General features: G+C 45.3%; 1 protein-coding gene across 1 annotated transcript; it reads left to right on the top strand.

Annotated features, from left to right (window-relative positions):
- The first annotated feature begins 309 nt into the window (after positions 1–309).
- On the top strand, positions 310–2825 carry LOC124671093. The gene is made up of 4 exons (XM_047207525.1): positions 310–567; positions 689–705; positions 2501–2634; positions 2821–2825. The coding sequence occupies exons 1-4, from the start codon at positions 373–375 to the stop codon at positions 2823–2825; spliced, it is 351 nt and encodes a 116-aa protein (XP_047063481.1). The 5' UTR covers positions 310–372.
- Positions 2826–23802: the final 20977 nt, after the last annotated feature.

Here is a 23802-nt window from a genome sequence, read left to right as displayed (position 1 = left end):
AGTTTGCGAGGCTGTTTGCTGCTTGCTCGGATCAGTATGTTACACGAACATGTTATTTTTGGTAGCTTGGAGTTGTAGATTGCCGAGATAGGGGAGGGTGATTAGCGGAAGGATAAGCACCCATATTTTAAGGTGTGCCATCCTTTTTTGTTTGTTGATGTGGAAAATGGAATGGCATTTATGTAATTTGGTGAAAGTGTGACACCGGGTATTTACAGGTTTTAAGTATGACACCTTACAGGTTTCACCTTACTAGTAAATAAATCAGAGGTTGTTACGGTTTATTAAATCTGGACCATAGAGGGAAAACGTCGAGATTTCCCCAACTCGATGCGGTGGAGTTGAGGCCAACTCCAGGGATCCGAACCCCACATGACACTGACTCGTCACTCGCAGGTCGCAGCCCTCTCTCGTCTCAACCTGGGTCGGCGCCGCCACACCGGCGAGGAACACCGGCCAACATTGCTGCCGCGACGCCACACCGAGGAAAAGATCCAGCCGCCGGCCGGAAGCTGCTCCGTCCGCCATCCGCCACCGAGCAGGTACCTCCGCCGTCCGGCGGTGCAGGTCGGTTTCTTTCCCCACACCTGTATTATCCATTCTCCCCATCTGCGTCCTCTTTCCTAGTCCCTTCTACTGTTCTATCTTCGACCAATCAGGGACGTTCCTGCCTAACTTACTTCTTCAGTTCTTCTTCTCCTGCAGGTAATTTCAGCAACGGCATTGGCTGCTAATTTCAGCAATGGCAATGCCTGCTGATTTCAACAATGGTTAGTATTAGTCGTTCAGAAGATGGAAGCTCCAACTCGAATGCAGACAGTGATGCAGGCAGTGGAGGAGCAAGTGCAGTCCAAATTTTGAATGCTGCTCTTGTGTTTCCTGCAAATTATTTTGTGATTTGTTCTTTGCCTTGCTGGTGTTTGTCTAACTTGCAACGTAAGCGTGATGTATCTCTCCAGTTCTTTCCAGGTTGCTTTCATCCTTTTTAATATACTAATTTACTAAATGTTTTGCGTTGATTAGAGATTAAGAGAAGATGTCGTACAGTCATTGCATGGAGACCAGCAGAATTATCGACCAAACAATATAACTTTCCATTTATAGATAGCATTATTTCTTGCTTTCACCATTTATAAACATATCAAAACTCCTCAACTGAAATCATATCGTCTAATCAATAAAAAAATTCCAAAGTTCTGAATGGCTACTGAGACTAGAATTCAATCCACTGACTGATGCGGAAAGACATGATTATTGTTTTTTTAGAAAGTTGCTCATATAGTGAATATATCGTAGTGGTGTCATGTTCTAATTAGAAATGGAGAGAAAGTTAAGAACTTCGTAATTACTACCACCGACCCAAGGAATAACGCGCACGCGTATTCCAAGACGAACTTTGACCGTAAAAATTGAGCAACAAAATCTTGATTATATTATATGTAGTTAGTATCGTTGGATTCGTATTGAAAAGCACTTTCTAATGATGCTAATTTCATACAAATAATATTTATATATTTCAAGCAATTCTTGGTCAAACAAAAAGCACGTAAAACGAGGGCGCCTTATTCCTTGAATCGGAGGGAGTACATAACAATCATGGCTAGAGGTCAGAGAAGTTGGTATATTACTTAATCATGGTTAGAGGTCCGCATGTCATCGTGAACCGCTGGAGAAATGGAGTACGTGCAAATGTCCAGTTTCAGGCCATTTGACCGGGGCAGGTTGTTACAAATGCAAAACCTCTATGCGGATGCATGTTAGATACATTAGTGCATAAGTGTTATCCAATATTTGACCTTAGGATACTACTAGTACATGTTAGTATATGCTTTTTGATTGTGGACACAACAAGATCGAATGTATTTAAGCTTCTGCTCCTGATAGCATAGGAAGTAGAACAAGATCAGATTGCTTTGTGAATGAGTGTCTTGCTTTACATGCTTGATTGAATTAGGTTTGTAGTAAACGCAGAGTTAAACTGAACCGTACAAAGTCTAAAAAAGCAACGTAATATTGATACACATGATCATTTGCCAAATAAATTACATGGGGAAAATAACTAGAACCTAGGGAACTAACTACAGGTTATGCAATCAGACCAGGTAAGAACTGCGCTGGCAGGAGTGTATATTGTTTCTTTAATATGCTTTGAATTATCTTGAATTCTGCACTATAATCACCGGTTAACGATAGTGATTATATATAACTGAAATAGGTGTGGATTGCAAACAGTGTTTGGTTTCCACTTTATCTTTGCTCAATACAGGGTTTGTAGAGAAGTTTTAGAAGTGCGCTTTGATCCACTTTGATAGTTTGATGTGAGCTGTCTCTATTTTGTCTTGACATGAATATGAAATCTTGCTTTGGAGTGCCAGCATGGTATTATCTACAAATACTATATGTTGAAGGAATAAGGATGGGAGGGCGTTACTTACTTATTCAGAAGTGGGAGGACGTTACTTGTTAGTTGATGCACAATTCCTTCTATGCTTTTTTGCAGGAGCTTGGAATATATAACTGCTTTGCATACCAAGCTCCGCGCTACTGGTGGAAACAAAACAAAAACTCCTGGCCCTGGTGCTCAATCTTCTCTTAGAGCACTTGCTCAATCATGTATGAAGATTGGCCATACTGGTAAGCATACATGCTTGTATGTTTTCATGCATTATGTTTCTGATTTTATTATTTGGTCGGTCTTGTAGATGTTTTTGCATGTTTCTGTCAAATTTAATCTAAAGTCTCAGAAGGTTGCTGAGTGGCACATCAGTTGAACAGAGCATGCTTGTTCAGTTGATTAATACTCCTGCTGTTTGTCTCCAGACTAAGAAAACATATCTAGCTTGTTGTACGCTTTATGTGTTAAGCACTCATCTCTAACTTGGTGTCTATACTGTTAAGCCAAAAATAGAGTTCAAGGTTATGAAACTATAGCTCACTGTTTTTTGCAAGAGGCAAGCGACAGAATTTCAGATGGTGTCAAATAAATACTCCCTCCCTTTGAAAATAGAGTGCATTTTAGTTTTGTCACGGATCCCAAGGGGTCGTTTACAGGAGTTTTTTCGAGTTACTTCGACTGTACTGCCCTTGCATACACTCTGGTCGTGCTTTCATAGCTGGAGGCATATTAATTACTCAACCATTGATGCCGAGCTCATTGCCTTGTTTGCCTCACTTCCAATTCATGTCAGAGAAGATAGGATGTTGTAATAGACAATCAGCTAGAGATTATCGAATGGAGTGACTTGAACTTATCTACATTCGTAAGGAGACATATATTAGTGTGTAGATAATATATACATTTCTTTTGAAAAAATATTCTATGCATGAGCGCAGCACCTGCTGCTATTCGAAGATGTCTACATGAGTTTCTTACGTGATTAACCTTGTATATGCATTTTACATCTCATCTACTAATTACAGTTTCAATTGTTTAAATAGTTTAGGTAACGTGGATTAACCCGGGTTCTTTACGTGTCCATATAGAACACGTCTATATTTGGCACCGGCTCTTCTTTAACATGTATTAGGCACTTATTTCATAGATGCAAATCCTTAAACATAATTACTTTACCCTACAATATGTGAGTAATGATTATGTTCGGTGAATTAATACTTGTATACTACTACAATTATATCGTCTAGCCACGACTTTTAAATACAACTGTTCAAATAATAATCATGTTATGGACTAACGTGGTGCATAAGTAAGCTGAAATCAGACCCTGATGTCTAGTCACTCAAAATTGGGAATGCAAATTCTATTTCTGAGGGTTCCACTATGCCTAAAGATGTCTGAAACTTCAAAGATGGTAGCAAGATTTATGCTGAACAGCTTAGATGACCGGTCGATTTTGGTTTTTCCTATACATACATATTATCAATTTTGGATTCTATTATTTTTTTCACTCATCAATTTTAATTTAGTTAGCTTCATGTATGACCAACACGAGCGACCTTCCATGTCCGCCCATCTTACCTAACTATATAACTATTTAACCCTAACCGTAAATTATTTAAAGTTGGATAGAATAAACGGAAAATCGGACAACATATTTTAGGATGTTGTATTTAGCGGATCCACGGGAAAACTATTATACCGGACAAAAGTAATAGGAAATCCCATAATTAGCTTAAATTTCAAATAATTTTAAACATTTTTTTCCAATTTATTTGACAAATCTTAGGGTCTATCTTAGCCGGTATTTTCATTAACTGTATTTACCGATGCCCATTAACAAAATTTACAATCCCAGATCGGTGTTGTCGTCTTATAGGCCTACATAGGATGTCTGAGGCGCATGGACCACCGGCATGGCGAGATGACTCTCTGCTTTCACCCATATTTCATGGTTTATTGCTCATGCATCAGGGTTTGGGATTTTTCGCTCTGCCGATATTTCTGAAATCCGAAAACTACAATGATGGACAAAAGTTACCGGTATTCAAATAATTAGCTCCAAATTTAAATAATTTTGGATATATATATATATAAAAATAAAAATATTCATTTGACAATTCTCGAACGGTATTATGACCAGTATTTCCGTAAACTATATTTACCAGCGCTCAGCAGTATTCTTTTGCTACCAAGAAGAACAAAAAAACCCGTACTGAAATATGTTGACATGTTGGTATGTTATGATTTGAACATCAACGTACACAGTCCTGTAGCCTCACAGTCGGTCAACTTTTGAGCTTGCATACATGATCTTTTTATTTTAAACGGACTCACCAGGAGTCTTATTAACATACGGCATGTCTTTTGGAATTCACGTCTATTTTATCTTCTGGTGCGTACGTACACCAGTTTTTTTTTTTTTGACGGGAAAATGGGTATTCCATTAACCAGAAAGCGCAGCAAGATCGCTGGCCAACATCTCCGATACAACATGAGGCGGATCCTCCGCCCACCCCACACACTCGTCCTCTATCTCTACACCATGTTTTGCCAGACTATGGGCAACTTTATTACAATTACGACCAGCAAACGAAAATTCAAAAGCATCAAAGTCTCTAATGCAATTGCTTCTAATCTCCCATAGCAGAACACCAATCGTCGCCAGATCATGACTAGAAGAGTTCAGGGCATTCACCAGAACCTGTGAGTCAGACTCAAAAATAACCCTGTGCAGACCCAGGGCAGCAGGTGGTGGTGGGGGAGGAGGGCGCGCCATCCTGTTGATGAACAAGAATTTGATTAGTACACAGAAGGATATGAAAATCCAACATGAGTGCACTAAAGAAACTTTTGAATTGCAACAGAATAGCATGAGCATGACATAGATATCATCAAGGTACAAGAGAAATCAAGTACACAAGTGGTAGCCATAACATACGACGATTAGAAAGATAGCATTAATAATACTTCACAAATCTCGCAAGATAGTGATATATATAGCTATGCAGAGTTTAACAAAACATGGTATGTGCTAACACTGTCCAAGTTATGCCAAAAGAAGATAGTTGATCAAACAATTCCAAAGGAAAGGAACTTGAACAACAAACAACAAGTTAGCACGATCATGCTATGAAGCGATAAAAAGATTTTTCAACAACCTTCATAGATCTTTTAACCAAAAGATTTAGAGGCAACATTTTAAAACTTTAAAACAAACACCTATGGTACTACGGATCCAAAACACGTGATATCCTAGATGAAACAAGGTAAGGATAGAACAAAGCCGTTACACTTCCTTACCAGAGGGTGGGTGGGTGGGGTAAGAAGTAAAATGAATGAGTTCCTACTCTCACGAATAGTTTTCCTGAATAGCTACAAAAATATCAGTTCTAGACACAACTTCGTCCGCTGCAAGGGCTCCTATAGGCAGTTAAGGCTCTGATACCAAGTCTGTAAGCCCCAGGAGTAGGGAACGTAAGAGCGCGCAGGTATGAGGAGTTTTTGTGTATGAGGTCACTACAAGGGACCGTGAAGTCGCCTCACATTCCCAAGCTTATGGGTAGGCCAAGCAAAGCTCGACACCGCCCATACACAATACCGACCTCATAGGCTCACGGTTAGTCCCAGGCCTGAGTGCTTCACCTTCCTGTGCACTTCAAACAAACACGCACAGTGCACAGGGTATAAGGGTGAAATACAATGCATACAGTATCACAACAATAACGTCTATGACACAAAAGATGGAAATAAGTTTATATAGCAACGCTCTAATGAGCAAGATAGCAAATGACACTCATAGGATACATATCCCAACAATACATCATACATCATGCGGAAGCGAATATAGAGTCTGAGTACAGACAAGATGCAAATAGGCATAAGATGCCAAGAACATAAATCAGACGATGCCCATATCCACGGATCTCAGGTAGCTGCTAAGGAACTCTCACTGCGGACCGGAAACATCCTCATCATCGTACTCCACGTAGTATCCTCCTGTCGGATACTCGCAAGGAAACGTACCTGCAAGTCGGGCCAACGGTTGCCGAAAGATAGATAGAAAGCAGAGTGTGAGTACCAAAGCACGTGTACTCAGCGAGACTAGAACTAGGCTATGCTCGCCGGGCTATATGGTGGGTTTAGCGGCAGCGAAACTTGTACTAATACTTATAGAGACACGCTACAACTTCCGTCTATTTAGAGAAGGTAAGAGAGCGCATACAAGGATCCAACTATATACTACTACAAGCATAACCCAGCCAAATACACATATCCCCTTCAACAAGGCGAAGAGGCAATGTAAAAGGCACTCAACGGTTGACAAATTTTATAGATATTGGTTGTAGTAATGCTATATTACTACACAAGTTATTAGCAAATTATTAGCAACAATTATAAGGTGTAAGTTGTTCTATGATCAAGCCATACAATTCCAAGTCGTCCATAACCGCGGACACGGCTTATCGATAAGATGTACACCCTGCAGGGGTTGCCCAAATGTAACCATACGCACGCTCGACCCTGGTGTCAAAACCAGAGGCTCACGACAAGACCATTCCCAAAGCTACAAGCAAGTTTATTGGGAGCCACCCAACTAAGCTACCCGTGACGAAGTTCGGCCGTACTCCGATACGGACCCAGAGGTTTGTGTCAACGGCTAAGCTAAGTATGAACAACCTGCTTTCGCTAATCGTTCCACGAGAGATGTAGTACAGTACATTGTATAAACACCCGAAGGCAACAGGAAGTAAATCGTGCATATCGTGCATATGAGCAAATAAAACCAAGGTTGTGGCTCCCGCTAAACTGACTCGAGGTAAGGTAGTAGGTGATGGAGGTCAATTAACTTTTAGTTATCTTCGTGTATAATCGACCACCAGCATAGGAGACCTCTTTCACGTTGGTCGGTCTGCATTACGTAATTATATAACTTCCATTTAATCCTAGCCGTAAATTATTAATCTAATTGATAAAATAATTTAGATGATGTGGATTAATCTGGTGCCTCGAAAAACACACTTATTTTTCTTTTAATATATAATAGAATAGATAGATAGATGTGTCGTGAACTGCTACAGCCGATACTGATCAACTATAAGGAGTGCCAAGTTTTATACTATCACTCCGTTCTACTCCCGCCGATCGGGAAAGAGTGGCAAGCGTACATAGGTAGCGGTTGGTTCAATGGCTTCAACTTTGTGTAGCGGTTGGTTCGGTACAGCTGTCCCTTCGCAAGGACAAGGTCAGTTGGTCCCTGGATGCGACAGGAAAATACTCGGTTAGCTCCATGTATAATAAGCTCTCGCAAGGGGCGACAGTGGCTCATGCTACGGACGTGTGGAAAGCAGCGGTGCCCCTCAAGATAAAAATCTTTGCTTGGCAACTGACCCTGGACAAGCTACCTTCCAACCTCCAGATTGCCACGAGACACGGTCCTTCTGATGGTACTTGTGCACTTTGTGGTGCCCCGGAAGACGCGGCACATATCTTCTTTACCTGTTCCTTAGCTTTGTTTGCATGGAGTACTTTGAGGCAGTTACTAGGGTGCGCTTGAAGACCTGCTAACTTCGCACAGTTTCACCATATCGTTTCGAGCCTGGCATGCCTTTCTCGTAGACTTCTTTGGTTGCTTTTCCTGGCACAGCCGTGGGCGTTGTGGTTGATTCGCAATAAACTTACTACCGAAAAGAAAGTAACTAATCATCCCTCTAACGTTATCTTTAAAACTATGCTATTCTTACAGCTGTGGAGTATAAACTCCAAGACGAGGGACCAGGAGGATCTGTGCTGGATGATCAATGAGCTGCGGGAGCTCTACTCGGCCATGAGACCTAGCAACGGAAACTGATCGCATCTCTGCAACATGAAGGGGTCGTGTTCCTGGAGCTGCTCTCCACTGATGATGGCCGGTACCTTGTCACTACAAGAAATATAGTGACTTGCGACCCTCCATATTGGTCGCTGAAAGGCCATTGTGCGCCATCTATGACCACGTCGTGATCAATAACTGTTGGTCGCCAGTTGAGCGTCACTGACGGCGCACAACAACCTTTTTATTTGAATGGTCGTAGAGGACTACGACCAAAATTGATGGTCATAGATTCTATGACCAAAATTTTAGTCACGGGATGCCCTGTCTGTCCATGTCAGATCCAACGTGGAAAATCCTACGTGGCAGATATGTGACCAAACCAAATGGTCGTGCATCGAAATCAGCCCAATCCAGATCGATGCTTTCCTTAGGCGAAGCCCAGTAATTTTGCCTCAGATCGATGCTTTCCATGGCCAAGCCCAACAATTTTGCCTATTTTTATTATTGTTTTGAGGTCGTGGCTTCCTTCCTGTCCATTTTATCCAGCCATTTTGTTCCAGATTTCCATCCTCTTCGTATTATGGGTCTTAGACTTTTAACAGCAAATTTATTTTCTATTCACAACTTTTCACAGTTTAAATCAATAAACAAAATACGAATCAGAAATGAGCAAAAACACTTGAATATATTCAAATAACAGCCAAAATAGGTTTAATCATCAAATCTTTGAGACGTATTTTCCTAGATTACACACAATAACAACATAACACTACAAATAAAACGCTAAGTATAAAAAAATCTATCTATTCTTTGATATTCTAGGAACTTCTTTATTCTTCCTCTGACTTTCAGCCTGTAGCACTTGTAAAAGAGGCTAGAACTTCTTCACTCTTCCTCTGACTTCAGCCTGTAGCTCTTGTAATACCCTGGACATGGCACTACTAGTTATGTGCGGTCTTCTCTCCGGTGGCGATGTGCTATGTTTCCTACCTTGGATAACTTGTGTGTGTGTTGACTAAGTTGTATGCCGTAACGGTTGTAATAACTTTGTGAACTCCTCTGGCTTTATTAATTTAAAGTCGGGCTGATAAGAACTCATATTTATCATGGGTTGCTTGCCAAGAATCGCTTTGTTTTTGGTCGTTTAGCTCGACCTAATTGAAGATCAACTCTTCTTTGTTATGGGGACTCCAACCCCAAACTAGTTCGGTTTCAAGGTCATCACTACTCAGTTAGCCTTGTTATTCTTCTTAGGAAAGTGAACAATAAAAGGTGTATGTGAGGGTAACTCAAATCTCACATTCCCTTCATGAAGATTAATCAAGGCTTTGACAATTCTTAAGAATGGCCAACCAAGAATGATAAGTGCAATAGGATCCTGCCGCATATAACCTATGACCAGAACAATAAGTGCATGGCAATCTTTAACTTGAACACCTGTATTTTCTTTAATGCCCACGGCTTGTTTGAAGGTGGAATCAGCTAAGTGTAACTTTAGTTCAGTAACCATTAAATAACCAAGATTAAGCCTATCAAATGAAGTTTTGAGAATAACAGAGACACTCGCACTAGGATCACAAAGTGCAACAAGCCCCTATTTTTATCTTAATAATTGGCATCTCCATCAAAAAAATACTAGTGCTATGTTCAACAAGTAGTGATGTGTCAGGAGAGAGAATGCAGCGGAAAAGCTAAGAGCATCTCCACCAGCGGCCCCGATAGCGTTTTGGGGGCCGGCGTGGTTTTTGGGCTCGCATCGGTGCGCCCTAAATGACGCCGGCTAGTTTTCGACCACAATAGAATCGCCGGCAACCCCGTGCCGGCCCCTTGGCCAAGGGCGCGAATCGGGCACGCCGGCGCCTCGCGGAAGGTCAGAAAACGAGCGTGGGCTCCTCCTGACAGCTAGACACACCCATTTCCCGCCTCCTATCCACGCCCGAGACGACTCCCACCCCTCCAGATCGCCACCGTCGCCGTCGCCGCCGCGCCCCTGGTTGCAATAGACACCGCCGCCTGTCTAGGAACCGCCGTCCATCGACACGGCCGCCAGCCCCTCGATCGGCGGCCGCTATTTCGCCCGGAACAGAGCTCACTGCCACCGCGGCACAACCGCCCCGCCCACAAGGTGTTCGTCTGATTGCCGCGATGGAGAGCGACGAAGAGATGATGGTGCAGATGTTCACGGAGGAGCAGAATGCTGAGGCTGTCCGGCGGCAACATCAGTAGCTGATTCTGACGAGCATGCTGCGCGTTCGGCAGCCTTTCTTCCTCGTGCCTCGTCGCGGCGCCTCAAAGCCAGGCAAGAGGAGGAACATCAACCGTCATCTTCAAGCCGACGCAATGCTGCTTGACGTCGACTACTTCAACGACGAAGCGACTCATTCGCCGAAGGAATGTCGGCGCCGGTTTAGGATGAAGGAGCTGTTCTTGAAGATTTTCCACGGCATCATGGAGTATGATAACTACTTCATTGCCAAGCAAGATTGCACAGGTTTGTGGAGCTTCACCTGAATTCAGAAGTGCACTGCTGCAATGCGATGTCTTGCATATGGAGCTCCTCCAGATACAACCAATGACTACCTACGGATGGCAGAATTGACATGTACAGAGACTCTCTACAAATTATACCGAGCCGTCATAGCGGTGTTTGCTAAAGACTATTTGAGAGCACCAAGAGAAGATAATACAGCTCGGATCCTGCAAAAAATACAACAAGAGGGTTTCCTGGGATGCTCGGAAGCATTATGTATGCATTGGGGCTGGAAGAATTGCTCTTTTTCTTGGCAGGGCATCTACAAGGGGCATACTGGTGAGTGCAGTGTCATTCTTGAGGCGGTGGCAGACCATGACCTTTGGATTTGGCATGCATTTTTTGGCATGGCAGGAATAAACAATGATATCAACGTGCTGCAACGCTCTCCGATGTTTGCCAGGCTAGCCGAGGGACAAGCTACTGCAGTGAACTTTGAGGTAAACGACCACGCATACAACAAGGGGTACTATCTAGCTGATGGTATCTACCCGACGTATGCTACATTTGTGAATACAATTCCCTCTCCATCAAACGAGATGGAAGCCTATTTTGCAACATGCCAGGAAGCAGCACGCAAGGATGTTGAGCGTGCTTTTGGGTGCTTCAGCAGCGTTTCGCCATTGTCAGATACCCTGCTTTTACTTGGTCTGAGTCTCAGATGTGGGAGGTGATGAACGTCTATGTGATCATGCACAACATGATCATTGAGAGCGAGCGCGATGAACCTGTGCAGGATGATCAACCATTTGATTATCAAGTGCCACTTGCTGAGGTAGAGTATGTACCCCAAGAATTTGCCGTTTTTCTTCATATGCACACTGAAATTCGAGATGCAGATGTCCATGCACAACTTAAGGCGGATCTAGCTGCACATTTGTGGACGAGGAGAGGAGCAGTCAATAATGCATGATTTTATTTATATTTGTGTGATTGTATTATTTGTTTGGTTGTATGAATAATTTAAGTACTATTTGTTTGATAGATTGTATGAATAATTTAAGTATTATTTATTTGATTGAAACTATAGTTTAATTCTATCCGTGCGATTGTATGAATTATTGAATATATTTGTTGCGGTCAGAAACCCACCGGCGAGCAGCGACGGGCAACACAGTAGAGCCGGGAGGCTCCCAGGACTACGGCTGGCCCTGGTCCCTCGAGCGACGGCCCGCAAAGACTCGGCACGCACGTCCGATGCTGGTGCAAGGGCGTGCCACCTGACCTATACCTAGTCAGGAAGGTGATGGATTTGCCTCGCTTAGTTTCCTGCATGGCATACACGTAAACATTAAATACGAGCCTCGATCGGCTCTCAGGTTGTCCCGTGAATCGGCTCAAGGAGCCGATCCACCCATGATTCGTACGAGGTGTACGATCAGATGGTGGTCCTGCTTGATCAATATAAAGCTAAAGCGACCTACGACGATTTAGGGTTTTCACCACATAATCGGAACATCCTACGCGTGATTGAGACTGGCGGCCACGCACGGTGATCATAAACCAACCCTAGACAAGGCCTAAAAACCAACATGAAGTTGATCCCCGGAACATCTTGTCTAGGGCTAGCAAACTACACCCTACGTGCCACTGGATCCTTCAACCCGTTTGTAAGGCCTAACTATGCAGATATTAAACTAATCCTTGAAGAACAAGGAGCAATCATAATGGATCGGATCTACTAAATAATGATCAAGCGAGGTGCCGCCCTTACACCTATAGTGTAAGGGCGGCTAGACGTCTAAGGGTTGCACGAACGAAAGCATATGATACGATGAAGCAATGCTAACCCTAACACATCTATGATAACTACGTTGCTCGCCATCAACAAGGCTTCAGCACGAGCAACGCATGAACAATGAATAAACGTGTACTGCCTAGATCGCAAGATGCGATCTAGGCAGCATGATGCTTACCCGGAAGAAACCCTCGAGACAAGGGAGTTGGCGATGCGCCTAGATTGGTTTGTGGTGAACGTGATTGTTGTTTATTTCAGAAACCCTAGATACATATTTATAGTCCGTAGACTTTCTAACGTGGGAATAATCCCAACCGTGCATGAGCCAAATTCTATCTATCCGACACGTATCCTACTATATTTACAGATACACGGGCAAACTAGCCCAAACTTTGTATACAAGGCCGATTCAATGTATTCCTTCCAGGTATATTCTTCAAGCCCATCTTAATCGCGGCCCAGCTCTGATCCGGTCAGATTCTGGTGATAACACATGCCCCCCTGGTTTTGGAAATGACAATTCCAAAATCACTCTGCTTTTTCTTCGTCGGGTCATGTCGTGGCAGAGCAGAACCGTCGCAGTATCCTTCATCATGATGCCTTGCCCCCTCAACTTCTCCGCGTGACCTGGCAAATTTTTTTTTTCTTTGGGCACCACTTCCTCGGAAACTGCTGTGGCATTGAATCTCCACTATATCCCTTTATTTTAACCGCATCCTGCAGTTCACTTCTTCATCCCCTTCGCATTAGCACTCCAAAAGCCCTCCTCTGCCACCATGTCTTCTTCCTCCTCTGCCTCGTCGGGTCTTTCCACCCAGTCCTCCCCCTCCCGCGAGCCGACGCCGGAGTGGGACCCGGAGGAGGCCCACGAGGCTCACATTCGCCGCGCCATAGAAGACGGGGACGAGTCCAGTCACGACTTCTCCGTCTGGTCTGAGGACGACAAGTCCTCGACCGACGGGGAAAGTAACCTCCGCTTCCTTGCCGACGAGGAAACGGAGGAGGAGAGCGATGACGATCGCTTCTCCTGGGACGACTTCACCTCCTTCGAGGAGGAGGAGGAGGAGGAGGACGACACCTCCTCCGATGAACCGCCGGCCAAGCGCTTCTGCCCCTGGCCGGGGAACCTCAGCGACTTCGACAGCGACGACGACGCTGACGAGGAAGACGAGGACAACGAGGGCCCTGCCGGCGGCCGCGGCAGCAGCGACGACGAGCCCGCCGGGAGTAGCGCCGACAGCGGCGACGACGGCGACGACGAGGGCAGCGACGGCCCATAGATAGGACCCTTAGCATAGGATCAGTAGTAGTAGATGGGGCAATGTATCCCCTGGTACTTCCTTTTGAAAGCAATCAGCTCTTTATGTAAGGAATCCCGTTATCAATGAAGAATTTCTTTCAATTTGATTTTGCCGATTTCCTTTATGCTAATTTAGCCGATTTCCCCTCATACTGACTTTGCCGATTGTCGACTTAGCCAATGCTCAATGAGCCGATGGCAACGCATCGGTCCCTCACAATCTATCCTTCATCTCTTCGACTGACGACTTCGAGATCTGGTGGATAATCTGGAAGGCCCATGCCTTCAGGAGAGCCCCAGGACCGTTGCTGAAACAACTTGACGCTGAAGCTGATACTTCTGCAGAACAGGTGCCACTTGCTCGCAAATCTCCTCGCGATAGCTTCCAGTGATGCTTTATAACCCTGCTCTGTTTCTTTGCAGCAACAAGATGGCCCAGAGCCTGTCAATGATGATGGATCCCCCTTTGAATTCCTCCCACCAGCTCCAGTGATCCTCTTCTGCAAGAACTCACCACCTTTGAAGAAGGTTATGATGCAGGGCCAGCCGATGACACCCCAATCGGCTTCTAAAAACAGAGTATCTACCAGGTCAGCTGCCCCCCGAGCCTCAGTCAAGGCGAGAACAGCGGTGAGGACACACAGTTCAGACAAATGGACCCGAGCTCGAGCAAATCTGAGAAAACCACCACGCAGAGCCAACCAGACCTGCCACCGTCGGCTTCCAAGAAAAGATCAGCCACTCTGGTCCCAGCAATTCCTACGAGTGTAGCTGAGAAGGCGGTCAACTTGGCCAAGCCGACAGTAGATACACCAGAGCCGATCACCTTTTCTTCCGTTGAAAGCCGATACTGCAGACGAAACACCAACGGCTTAATGAGCAACAAAACAGCTCATTGAAGCTGAGGAAGCTCTCATTGTTCACTCCCTCGAGGAAGCAAAAGGCCTCGAAGCTGAACTGAAGACCGACTTGGTCGAAATCCGCGTCTTGAACACGCAGCTGGTAGATCCTGTGTAATTTGCACTAGAGTCGATGGCTGTGCATCGGCTTTGTTTCTTAGCTCTAAAGTCGATGTCTGTGCATCGGCTGTACATCATGAGAATTTTTTTTTACTAGCCGATTTTTCTATCGGCCCCCAATATTTCACTACACATGTATCGCACATGTTCATCTGATTAGGTGTCCCCCGAGCCGAATTTGCCAGGTAACTGCGGATATCGGCTCTGTAGTTAGCCAAAGCACTGTATTTGAACGTCGGCCCCGTTAGGACCAATGTTGACTTCTTCCAGCTCATCAGCCGACGTAAACCCGTTGCCCGTTAGATCGACGTTGAACACAGGCAGAACGTATGGTGAGGATAATTTTGGCCGATTGCTGGAATCGGCCTCCATGTTGATTGAATCGCTCAATGAAGGTTTTGCAATGTTCGTCCATAGATCTTTGGGGCCGATCACAAGGATCGGCCTCGCCACGTTTGTCCATAGATTTGTTCTTGCTATACGGTCAGGCCGGTGGATAAGACCAGCCTAACCCCGTCCTTCGTCACGTCGATGCGCTCGCAGTCGTCCAAATTGATGCCTGAGAGTGGCTCTTGGCCTGTCGTCTCCCAAACGTTCATTCCAGCCGTTGAAATCTCGGCTGAGTCATCTGCGTGGACGACCTCTACTTCATCTCCATCCCACTGTATTAAGCATTGGTGCATCGTGGATGGAATGCAACAGTTGGCGTGGATCCAATCTCTCCCTAGCAAGACAGCTTAGGTGCTCTTGCTATCGACAATAAAGAACGTCGTAGGGATGGTTTTCCTTCCTACGGTCAGATCCACGTTCAGAACACCTTGTGCTTCAGATGCTTGGCCGTTGAAATCGCTCAGTGTAACGTTGGTCTTGATCAGATCCGAGCTAGAGCGTCCCAACCGACGTAGCATGGAGTACGGCATAATGTTGATCGCCGCTCCGGTGTCCACCAGCATCTTGTTGACAGGCTGCCCATTGATATAACCTCGCAAGTACGGGGCCTTCGGGTGTCCGTAGCTTCTTTCTCGTGGCTTCTCAAAGATAAGCGGCCGTGGGCCGCAATCAAGTTGTGCCACGGGTGCTTCGTCTAATCTCGGAGCACTGAACTCCGCCGGAAGGATGAACACCATGTTTGTACCAGCCGATGTATCATCATCGGCTTTCCTTTGTCTGGGGCGCCACTCTTTCTTTTGTGGCCGACCTTCTTCGTCCAGAGTTCGCTGAATTTTCGCGGCCAGATCCGGCCGCGCCTTCCTTATCGTGTGCAGGTATAACCTTTCGGCTTCCTCCAAACCACGTAGCCGCTGAACCCTACGCTTTTGGGAACGGCTGAGTCCATCAGGGCACCACCTTGGCCGGTGGTACTTATCTTCTTCTTCTTCATCACCGTCCTCTAGTTCCTCGAGATCTTCCACCCGAGAGGACTCATCGTGCTTATTCCGAGGTGGGAGAGGCCCTAGACGTTTGAACACGGACACGTTAGCTGCATCCTTCTTCTTCTGTCTACATTCTGGGCAGTTGCCGATTGTAGGCAATCGGCTCATTCCTGAATCCCAGCGAGTGTCCGAAGAAGGGACAGTCCCGAGTGCCTATCCACGTCGTCTTGCTCTCTTGACTTTTCCTTGGCGTGGCGCTCATATCTCTCCTCGTCGCGATCATGCCGACGATGTCTCCTGGCGTCCCTAGCCAGACGATCTCTTTCGTCATCGTTGTCGTATCGTCGGCGTTGGTCGTACTGACTCACGTATTTGTTGAGGAGGTGATCAGAGAGAGGTCGCTGATATCTCACATTCTTCACTTCTCCCTCCGTGATGTAGCGCTTGCCATCGTGCCGGAGCCGATCGCGTGGAACGGCTTCCTCTTTGTCGTTGTCATGAGAGCAGCTGCCCTCGTCTCTGTCCTTACCAGGGTGGTGCCCAGGTCCTACCATGTTGATGTTGAACGAGAATCTTGGCTGGCACCTCCCAGGGTAAGTGCATTCCACCATGTTAATGGCGGGGAAGGGGTGCGTGTCGACTTTCATGGCGTATTGGCTGAAAATTAGACGCCCTTGTTCTACCGCCATTTGGATCTGCTGACGCCACACCCTGCAGTCGTTGGTGGCATGGGTGAACGTGTTATGCCACTTGCAGTATGGCTTTCCGTTCAGCTCCTGTGCCGCGGGGATCTTGTGGCCTTCGGGTACCTTTAGCTGCTTCTCCTTAAGTAAGAGGTCGAAAATCTGCTCAGCCTTGGTCACATCAAAGTCAAACCCTCTTGGAGGACCTTGTGGCTTAACCCACTTGCAGGACACGGGGCTTGCCCCCCGAGTCCATTCAGCCACTGCTACCTCTTGATCTCCCGCAGAGCCTTCATCTTCATCTGCCTCAACCAGGACCACCCGCACGCTTGAATTTATCCTCGTATACCTCTGGGTGGCGCTGTTCATATAATGACAGCTTCTGCACCATGTGCGCCAGTGAAGGGTAGTCTGCTTGGGAGGCCACATCCTTGATCGGTGATGCGAGACCCACAACCGCCAACTCGACTGCTTCTTTTTCACTCACACGAGCCGAATAGCATCGGTTCCTAACGGTCCTGAAGCGCTGGATGTATTCTGACACTGTTTCTCCGCGCTTCTGTCGTACTTGTGCTAGATAGGCAATGCCAACCTCGGAAGCCTCTGAGTGATATTACATGTGGAACTGCTCTTCCAACTGCTTCCAAGTCCGGATTGAATCTGGTGGCAGCGATGTGTACCACCCGAAAGCCGATCCTGTGAGGGACTGTGCGAAGAACCTCACACGTAGTTCATCTGATGCTGAGATCGTGCCCAGCTATGCCAAATATCGGCTCACATGCTCGATTGAGCTGGAACCATCTGATCCACTAAACTTGGAGAATTCAGGGAGCCGATATTTGGGTGGTAGCGGGATCAACTCGTACTCGTTGGGGTACGGCTTGGAATAGCCGATTGCCCTCCTTTTCGGGACCATGCCGAACTGGTCTCTCAAGATTGTACTGATCTGATCCGCGGTGCTGGCTGCAGGAGTCGAACTCTGAAGATTCGCCGGAGTGGCATACTTATCCAGCCACGCTTGCTTTTCAAGCTCTGAGCCAACTGCAGGAGTTGAGCTGTGGAGGTTCGTCGGAGTGGCATACTTAGCTAGCCACGTCTGCTTCTCAAGATCTGTTCCCGATGTTCCTCCTGCTGTTCCAGAAGTCCCTGCTGTTGCAGTCTGGTTCGTGAGTGCCCAGTTACTGCAGTCTAGCACGTATGTGCACGTGTATCCGTGGGGGATCTCCTTGGGCGCCTCATGCAAGAACTGGTAATCACTAGGGTCACCACCGATCTTGTAGACGACGTATGCCGGTGAACTCGGCACTTCTGGTGCTGCCAACGCGAATGGCAACGGTGGTCGGGACTGGAGTGGCATCTCTCCTTGGTGAGTCCCTAGAGCTGGTCCTGACGGAGAGTACCGATGCCTCATGATTTCCTGGATCACCCGAAGAGCGACACGCTCCAAAGTGTTCACCAGGCTCTCAGAATGGCGGTGCAGCGAATGAGCTACCATGAAATTAATCTCCTGACGCAGAGACCTGGTGCGTTCTTCTGACGGGGCGGACATGTCCACTCCATCGAGCGCGCCTTCCGGTGAGAACCCTTTCCACCTGATGCCGTGTGAGCGGGTTCTATGGAAAGAGCCGATGAGGTCGGCTTCGAGGATCGCTTTGACCTCGTCATACTTCTTCTTGAGCTCCTCGGTCAGATCCTCGTACGTGACCGGAGTACCTTCCGCCATCTCAGATGTAGATGGCGATGCAGTTGATGTCGAAGACTGTCCCACCGGGCGTGCCAGAATGTGTTGCGGTCAGAAACCCACCGGCGAGCAGCGACGGGCAACACAGTAGAGCCGGGAGGCTCCAGGACCGCGGCTGGCCCTGGTCCCTCGAGCGACGGCCCGCAAAGACTCGGCACGCACGTCCGATGCTGGTGCAAGGGCGTGCCACCTGACCTATACCTGGTCAGGAAGGTGATGGATTTGCCTCGCTTAGTTTCCTGCATGGCATACACGTAAACATTAAATACGAGCCTCGATCGGCTCTCAGGTTGTCCTGTGAATCGGCTCAAGGAGCCGATCCACCCATGATTCGTACGAGGTGTACGGTCAGATGGTGGTCCTGCTTGATCAATATAAAGCTAAAGCGACCTACGACGATTTAGGGTTTTCACCACATAATCGGAACATCCTACGCGTGATTGAGCCTGGCGGCCACGCACGGTGATCATAAACCGACCCTAGACAAGGCCTAAAAACCAACATGAAGTTGATCCCCGGAACATCTTGTCTAGGGCTAGCAAACTACACCCTACGTGCCACTGGATCCTTCAACCCGTTTGTAAGGCCTAACTATACAGATATTAAACTAATCCTTGAAGAACAAGGAGCAATCATAACGGATCGGATCTACTAAATAATGATCAAGCGAGGTGCCGCCCTTACACCTAAGATAGGTGTAAGGGCGGCTAGACGTCTAAGGGTTGCACGGACGAAAGCATATGATACGATGAAGCAATGCTAACCCTAACACATCTATGATAATTACGTTGCTCGCCATCAACAAGGCTTCAGCACGAGCAACGCATGAACAACCAATAAACGTGTACTGCCTAGATCGCAAGATGCGATCTAGGCAGCATGATGCTTACCCGGAAGAAACCCTCGAGACAAGGGAGTTGGCGATGCGCCTAGATTGGTTTGTGGTGAACGTGATTGTTGTTTATTTCAGAAACCCTAGATACATATTTATAGTCTGTAGACTTTCTAACGTGGGAATAATCCCAACCGTGCATGAGCCAAATTCTATCTATCCGACACGTATCCTACTATATTTACAGATACACGGGCAAACTAGCCCAAACTTTGTATACAAGGCCGATTCAATGTATTCCTTCCAAATATATTCTTCAAGCCCATCTTAATCGCGGCCCACCTCTGATCCGGTCAGATTCTGGTGATAACAATATTATAAATAAAATGTGATTGATATGTTGTTTCAAAATATGGTAAAAAGTAAAGAAAATTTTGGAGGCCACCGTATGGGAGGCGCCGGTGTGGGAACAGCCTTCCCAAATAGAAGATGCACTGCCGACGCCACCGATACAACACAACGGTGCCGGCGATCCTGCTGGTGACTATTTGGAGGACCCGGTGGAGATGCTCTTACGTCTCCAAAAAGATGCATGTGCAGTGTGTGTAAAGCGCCGTGAGCGCGCTGCATTGCTACTAGGCTAGCTAGCTAGATCGATTGCGTTGGACATACTCTAGGAGCGGTCAGCGGCCATGGGAGCGGCGACGTGCTGGCTTAGGCTACTCTAGGACGGGACGTGGGGCAGGAGAGACTAGGGAGACGCGCGCGACAGAACTAGAGAGCGCGCGCGTGCATGCCTTCAGATCGAACCGGCTATAGCTAAGTAGACTTTTCCAAACCAAAATCTTGTTCCGTGGATTGTCTTTGCTCATCGAATCGCTTCAGAGGTGTACTGTTTTCCGGCCGGCCGGCGTGAGCTAGCTGAAACCGATCAAGCTTGTGTGTTTGGGTTCTTAGCTAGCTTGGCACGTATGTTGCGCGCCGGAAGCCCAACAGTTGATGCCTAACCTAGAGGACGGATTGCCTGAAACGTTCGCATCCCTTGAATCTCATGGCCGTGTATCAACAGACTACTCATCAAAATATGAGACTTGCAAGCAGGGCCGGTCCATAGATTTCGAAGGCCCCAGGGTGAAACGATATCAAGGGTCCCTTGTTCACAATAGTGAAGTTATCGTAGGGCAGGGGGCCATTGCCCCCCTACTCTAGAATTTTTTTAAAAGATATTTATTTATGCTAAATTAATATATATATTACTTAAAGTTTAAGCATGATTGGTGGTCTGGCCTCTTAGCAATCTCCATCAAACATGAAAGACTTAAAAAAATATTAGTATTGGGCAAGAGAAATATTAGAGTAATGCAATAATAAACTAAATAAAATTTACATTTGAAAGATCTATGGTCTTCGAAATCTTTAAGAATCACTCTACAGCCTAAGTACAAATATAAATATATCAAGTACGTAGAAAATCATGGGCCAGGGCCCTCGCTCCTGAAGGCCCGGGGCGAGCGCCCCTTTGCCCCGCCCTATGGGCCAACCCTGCTTGCAAGGAAAGTCGTACACAAGATACCATGGGTACACAAGATACATGTCATGCAATTCGCAAGTGACAATATCCTCTACAAAGCCCCGCCGCCTGGTTATAAAAGGAAATGCTTCCTTGCTAAATGCGTTGTGGGCTTTAGATCCAAGAAGCTAGAGAGGAAGAGGGGGAAACATAGAGAAGGCAGAGAGATTCAGAACTCGAGCAAGTGGGAGCTCATCTCTTCATCAACAACGGTTCGCCTCTTTTCATATCTTTTCCTTCGCTAGCAGGAGACGAATGTTGTCTGTAATGTGCTGTTCTATCCCTTCCTCTTCACTTGCTTCTTCCCTATCCAAGTCCATTGCTAGTGGATGTTTGCTTTGTGGTTCAGTTATAGTGTGATTTTCAGTACTTGTCTATGAGTGTTTGTAATAGTGCAACCTAGTCGTGAGTGTTTCATCATTGAATTTTTCTATCTATATTTACCACTCCCGTCACAAATTAGATGCTGTTCCAATCAGTGGGAGCTAGCAGCAATCCACCGAGCTATCAAACTGCAGCCAAGAATTTGGGGACGAAAGAAAAGTACATGGTTAGGAAAATTGGAGAAGATTAGGGATTGGATTCAAACGTAGCGTTGCTTGGCGGCTGGTAGACCTCCGGCCGGTGGCCATGCCCGTGTGTGCAGTGCGGCTGCAGTTGTGCAGCCATCTCCTGGCCGCCCATGCCTGGGGTGGCGGACTGGCGCTGATACCTTCTTTGCTGCTAGCTCCCACTCTACTGATTCTCCAACCCACCTTGATTTTCAGTCTAAATCGTTCCAGCAGGATAGCTCCACATAGGCGTGCGAAACAATACTAAGAGAGAAGAGCAAAAAACGGTCAACATAATGGGCCATTGCCTTTTGATGAGCTGGGCCTTGGATGCATAGGACTGAATGTTTTTTTTGGCAGAAAACATGAACGGGCCATGGCGCGGTTTTGTCCCAATGAAACTCGGAAGTCAATACTTTTTTAAGTTTTTTTTGGAAGTCAAATTTTGTAAGTTTGACTAAGTTTATACAAAAGGACATCAATGTTTATGGCATCAAATTATTATCATTTTTCTCCATCTATTTAGTGTATTTTTACAATATACCAATTTGGTGGAATAATTGTTGGTGTGTTCTTAAACATCATCAAACTTGAAGAAGGGTCAACTTCCAAGAAAACAGGAATGGCATCTATAATGTGAAATAGAGGGAGTAAATTGCTTTGATTTCCTTTGTAATCCCATGCGCATTTTCTTCCTGTCATCTATATCACTCACTTTTCTTGTCAAAGCGTGACCCTTTTTAGTGTTTTCAGTAATGTGTGTCCCATAATTCAAAAACATATAAAAAGGCACCATTTGATTTTATCTTTTTCTAGTGATACAAATCTTCATCAATCTTGTGATTCTCTGTGAGCCTGCTGGTTGACTTAACTTACTCCATGTGTGGAAACCCAACAATTTACATTCCGAGAAAATCACTTCAATCATGCAGCAGCTGGTCCAGCCATTGGTCCATTGCGATTTAAGTTTTCAGCACCAGGGGGCATAAGCTTCGGTGTGGATTAATGGAGGACAGGCTGAACAAATATTAGATGGATCGTGATGGGCTGGCTAACGTGGTGCAAGTTGTCCCCGGGAAGAGTTGGGTCAGTATTAGTCAACTAGCATTGTTAATACAAAAAATGGTAAAAAGCAACTTTTACATAAAGAATAAATAGTAATCCCTAATATTTTTCTCTCTTAATCTTTATTAAAGAAATTATCCTTTTGTGATATTTCGTTCCTTCATAAAATTGATTCGTCTCCATCAAAATATTTCTTTCACTAAAATTGTGCCCATCCAAAAACATTGTTTTTTCCTCGTAAAAAGTGTTAAAATTCTCACACTTGTTCCTTCCCATAAAGAGGTTCAGTCTTATTTTTGTTATCTATTTATCTCAATTTAAGATATAGTTAAGCAATTGCATTATCACTATTTTCCGTAAGGTGAATGCATTCATGTTTTCATTAATGGCCTTACTGCTTTCCTTTCTTATAGGTGAATTAAATTTTTGAGTGTTGATAAATGGATAACTATTCCTTTCGATTAGTGATTTCAACCTCGAAATGCAATACTAGTGATATTGTTAATGATAACTAGCATGGGGCCCTCGCAAATGCGAGGTTATTGTCCTTAGTTTTTACTAAAAGATGCACCATTTATTGGGTGACGAAAATCTCCGGTAACTACGTTTATGTATTCATGGGCATTCACATTATGTGATAGAAAATAATCCGTTTCATAGCCTCCATTTTTGCAAATTGTATATAACATGTGCAGAAAAATGTTTAGTTATTTTTATTGATGTCTATTGTGTATCAAATTTGACCGACAAATACTTTTTTACATTTATGGGCATTACAATTATGCGGCAAATAATAATCCCTTTTAAAGCCACATTTTTGCAAAAATATATTCAAACACAATTTATCGTTGCATGTTGTTTTTGTCTTATATATCTTTATAATGATAATGATGCACATTGTTAGTTGTGGTCTACCAATAAAAAGAGGCTCAGCTTGATTGACACTTTTAGCTATCTGTTCTAGTTCATACCACAATTCCATCACTTGTGGCGTACTGGCGTGTGACGTGACAAATAATATACGTGTACACATTTATGTGAACAAAAAGACTGGATCTCAGCTGTTGTAATTAGGTTCCACAAAAAGAAAACGGACGAATTAGATAATTTTTTGGTGATGTGGATTAACCTCGTGTCTTCATTTTAGACTATGTATATTTTGCGTTAGTATATCTATACCTAATAATAAA

Source organism: Lolium rigidum, chromosome 7 (assembly GCF_022539505.1).
Source record: "Lolium rigidum isolate FL_2022 chromosome 7, APGP_CSIRO_Lrig_0.1, whole genome shotgun sequence".
Classification (NCBI taxonomy): domain Eukaryota; kingdom Viridiplantae; phylum Streptophyta; class Magnoliopsida; order Poales; family Poaceae; genus Lolium; species Lolium rigidum.
Note: the sequence above shows the minus strand (reverse complement) of the source record. Positions and strands in the feature narration are given on the sequence as shown.

Coding starts and splice junctions, on each gene's coding strand:
- LOC124671093 (XM_047207525.1), top strand. CDS start 373: ATGACACTGACTCGTCACTCGCAGGTCGCAGCCCTCTCTCGTCTCAAC.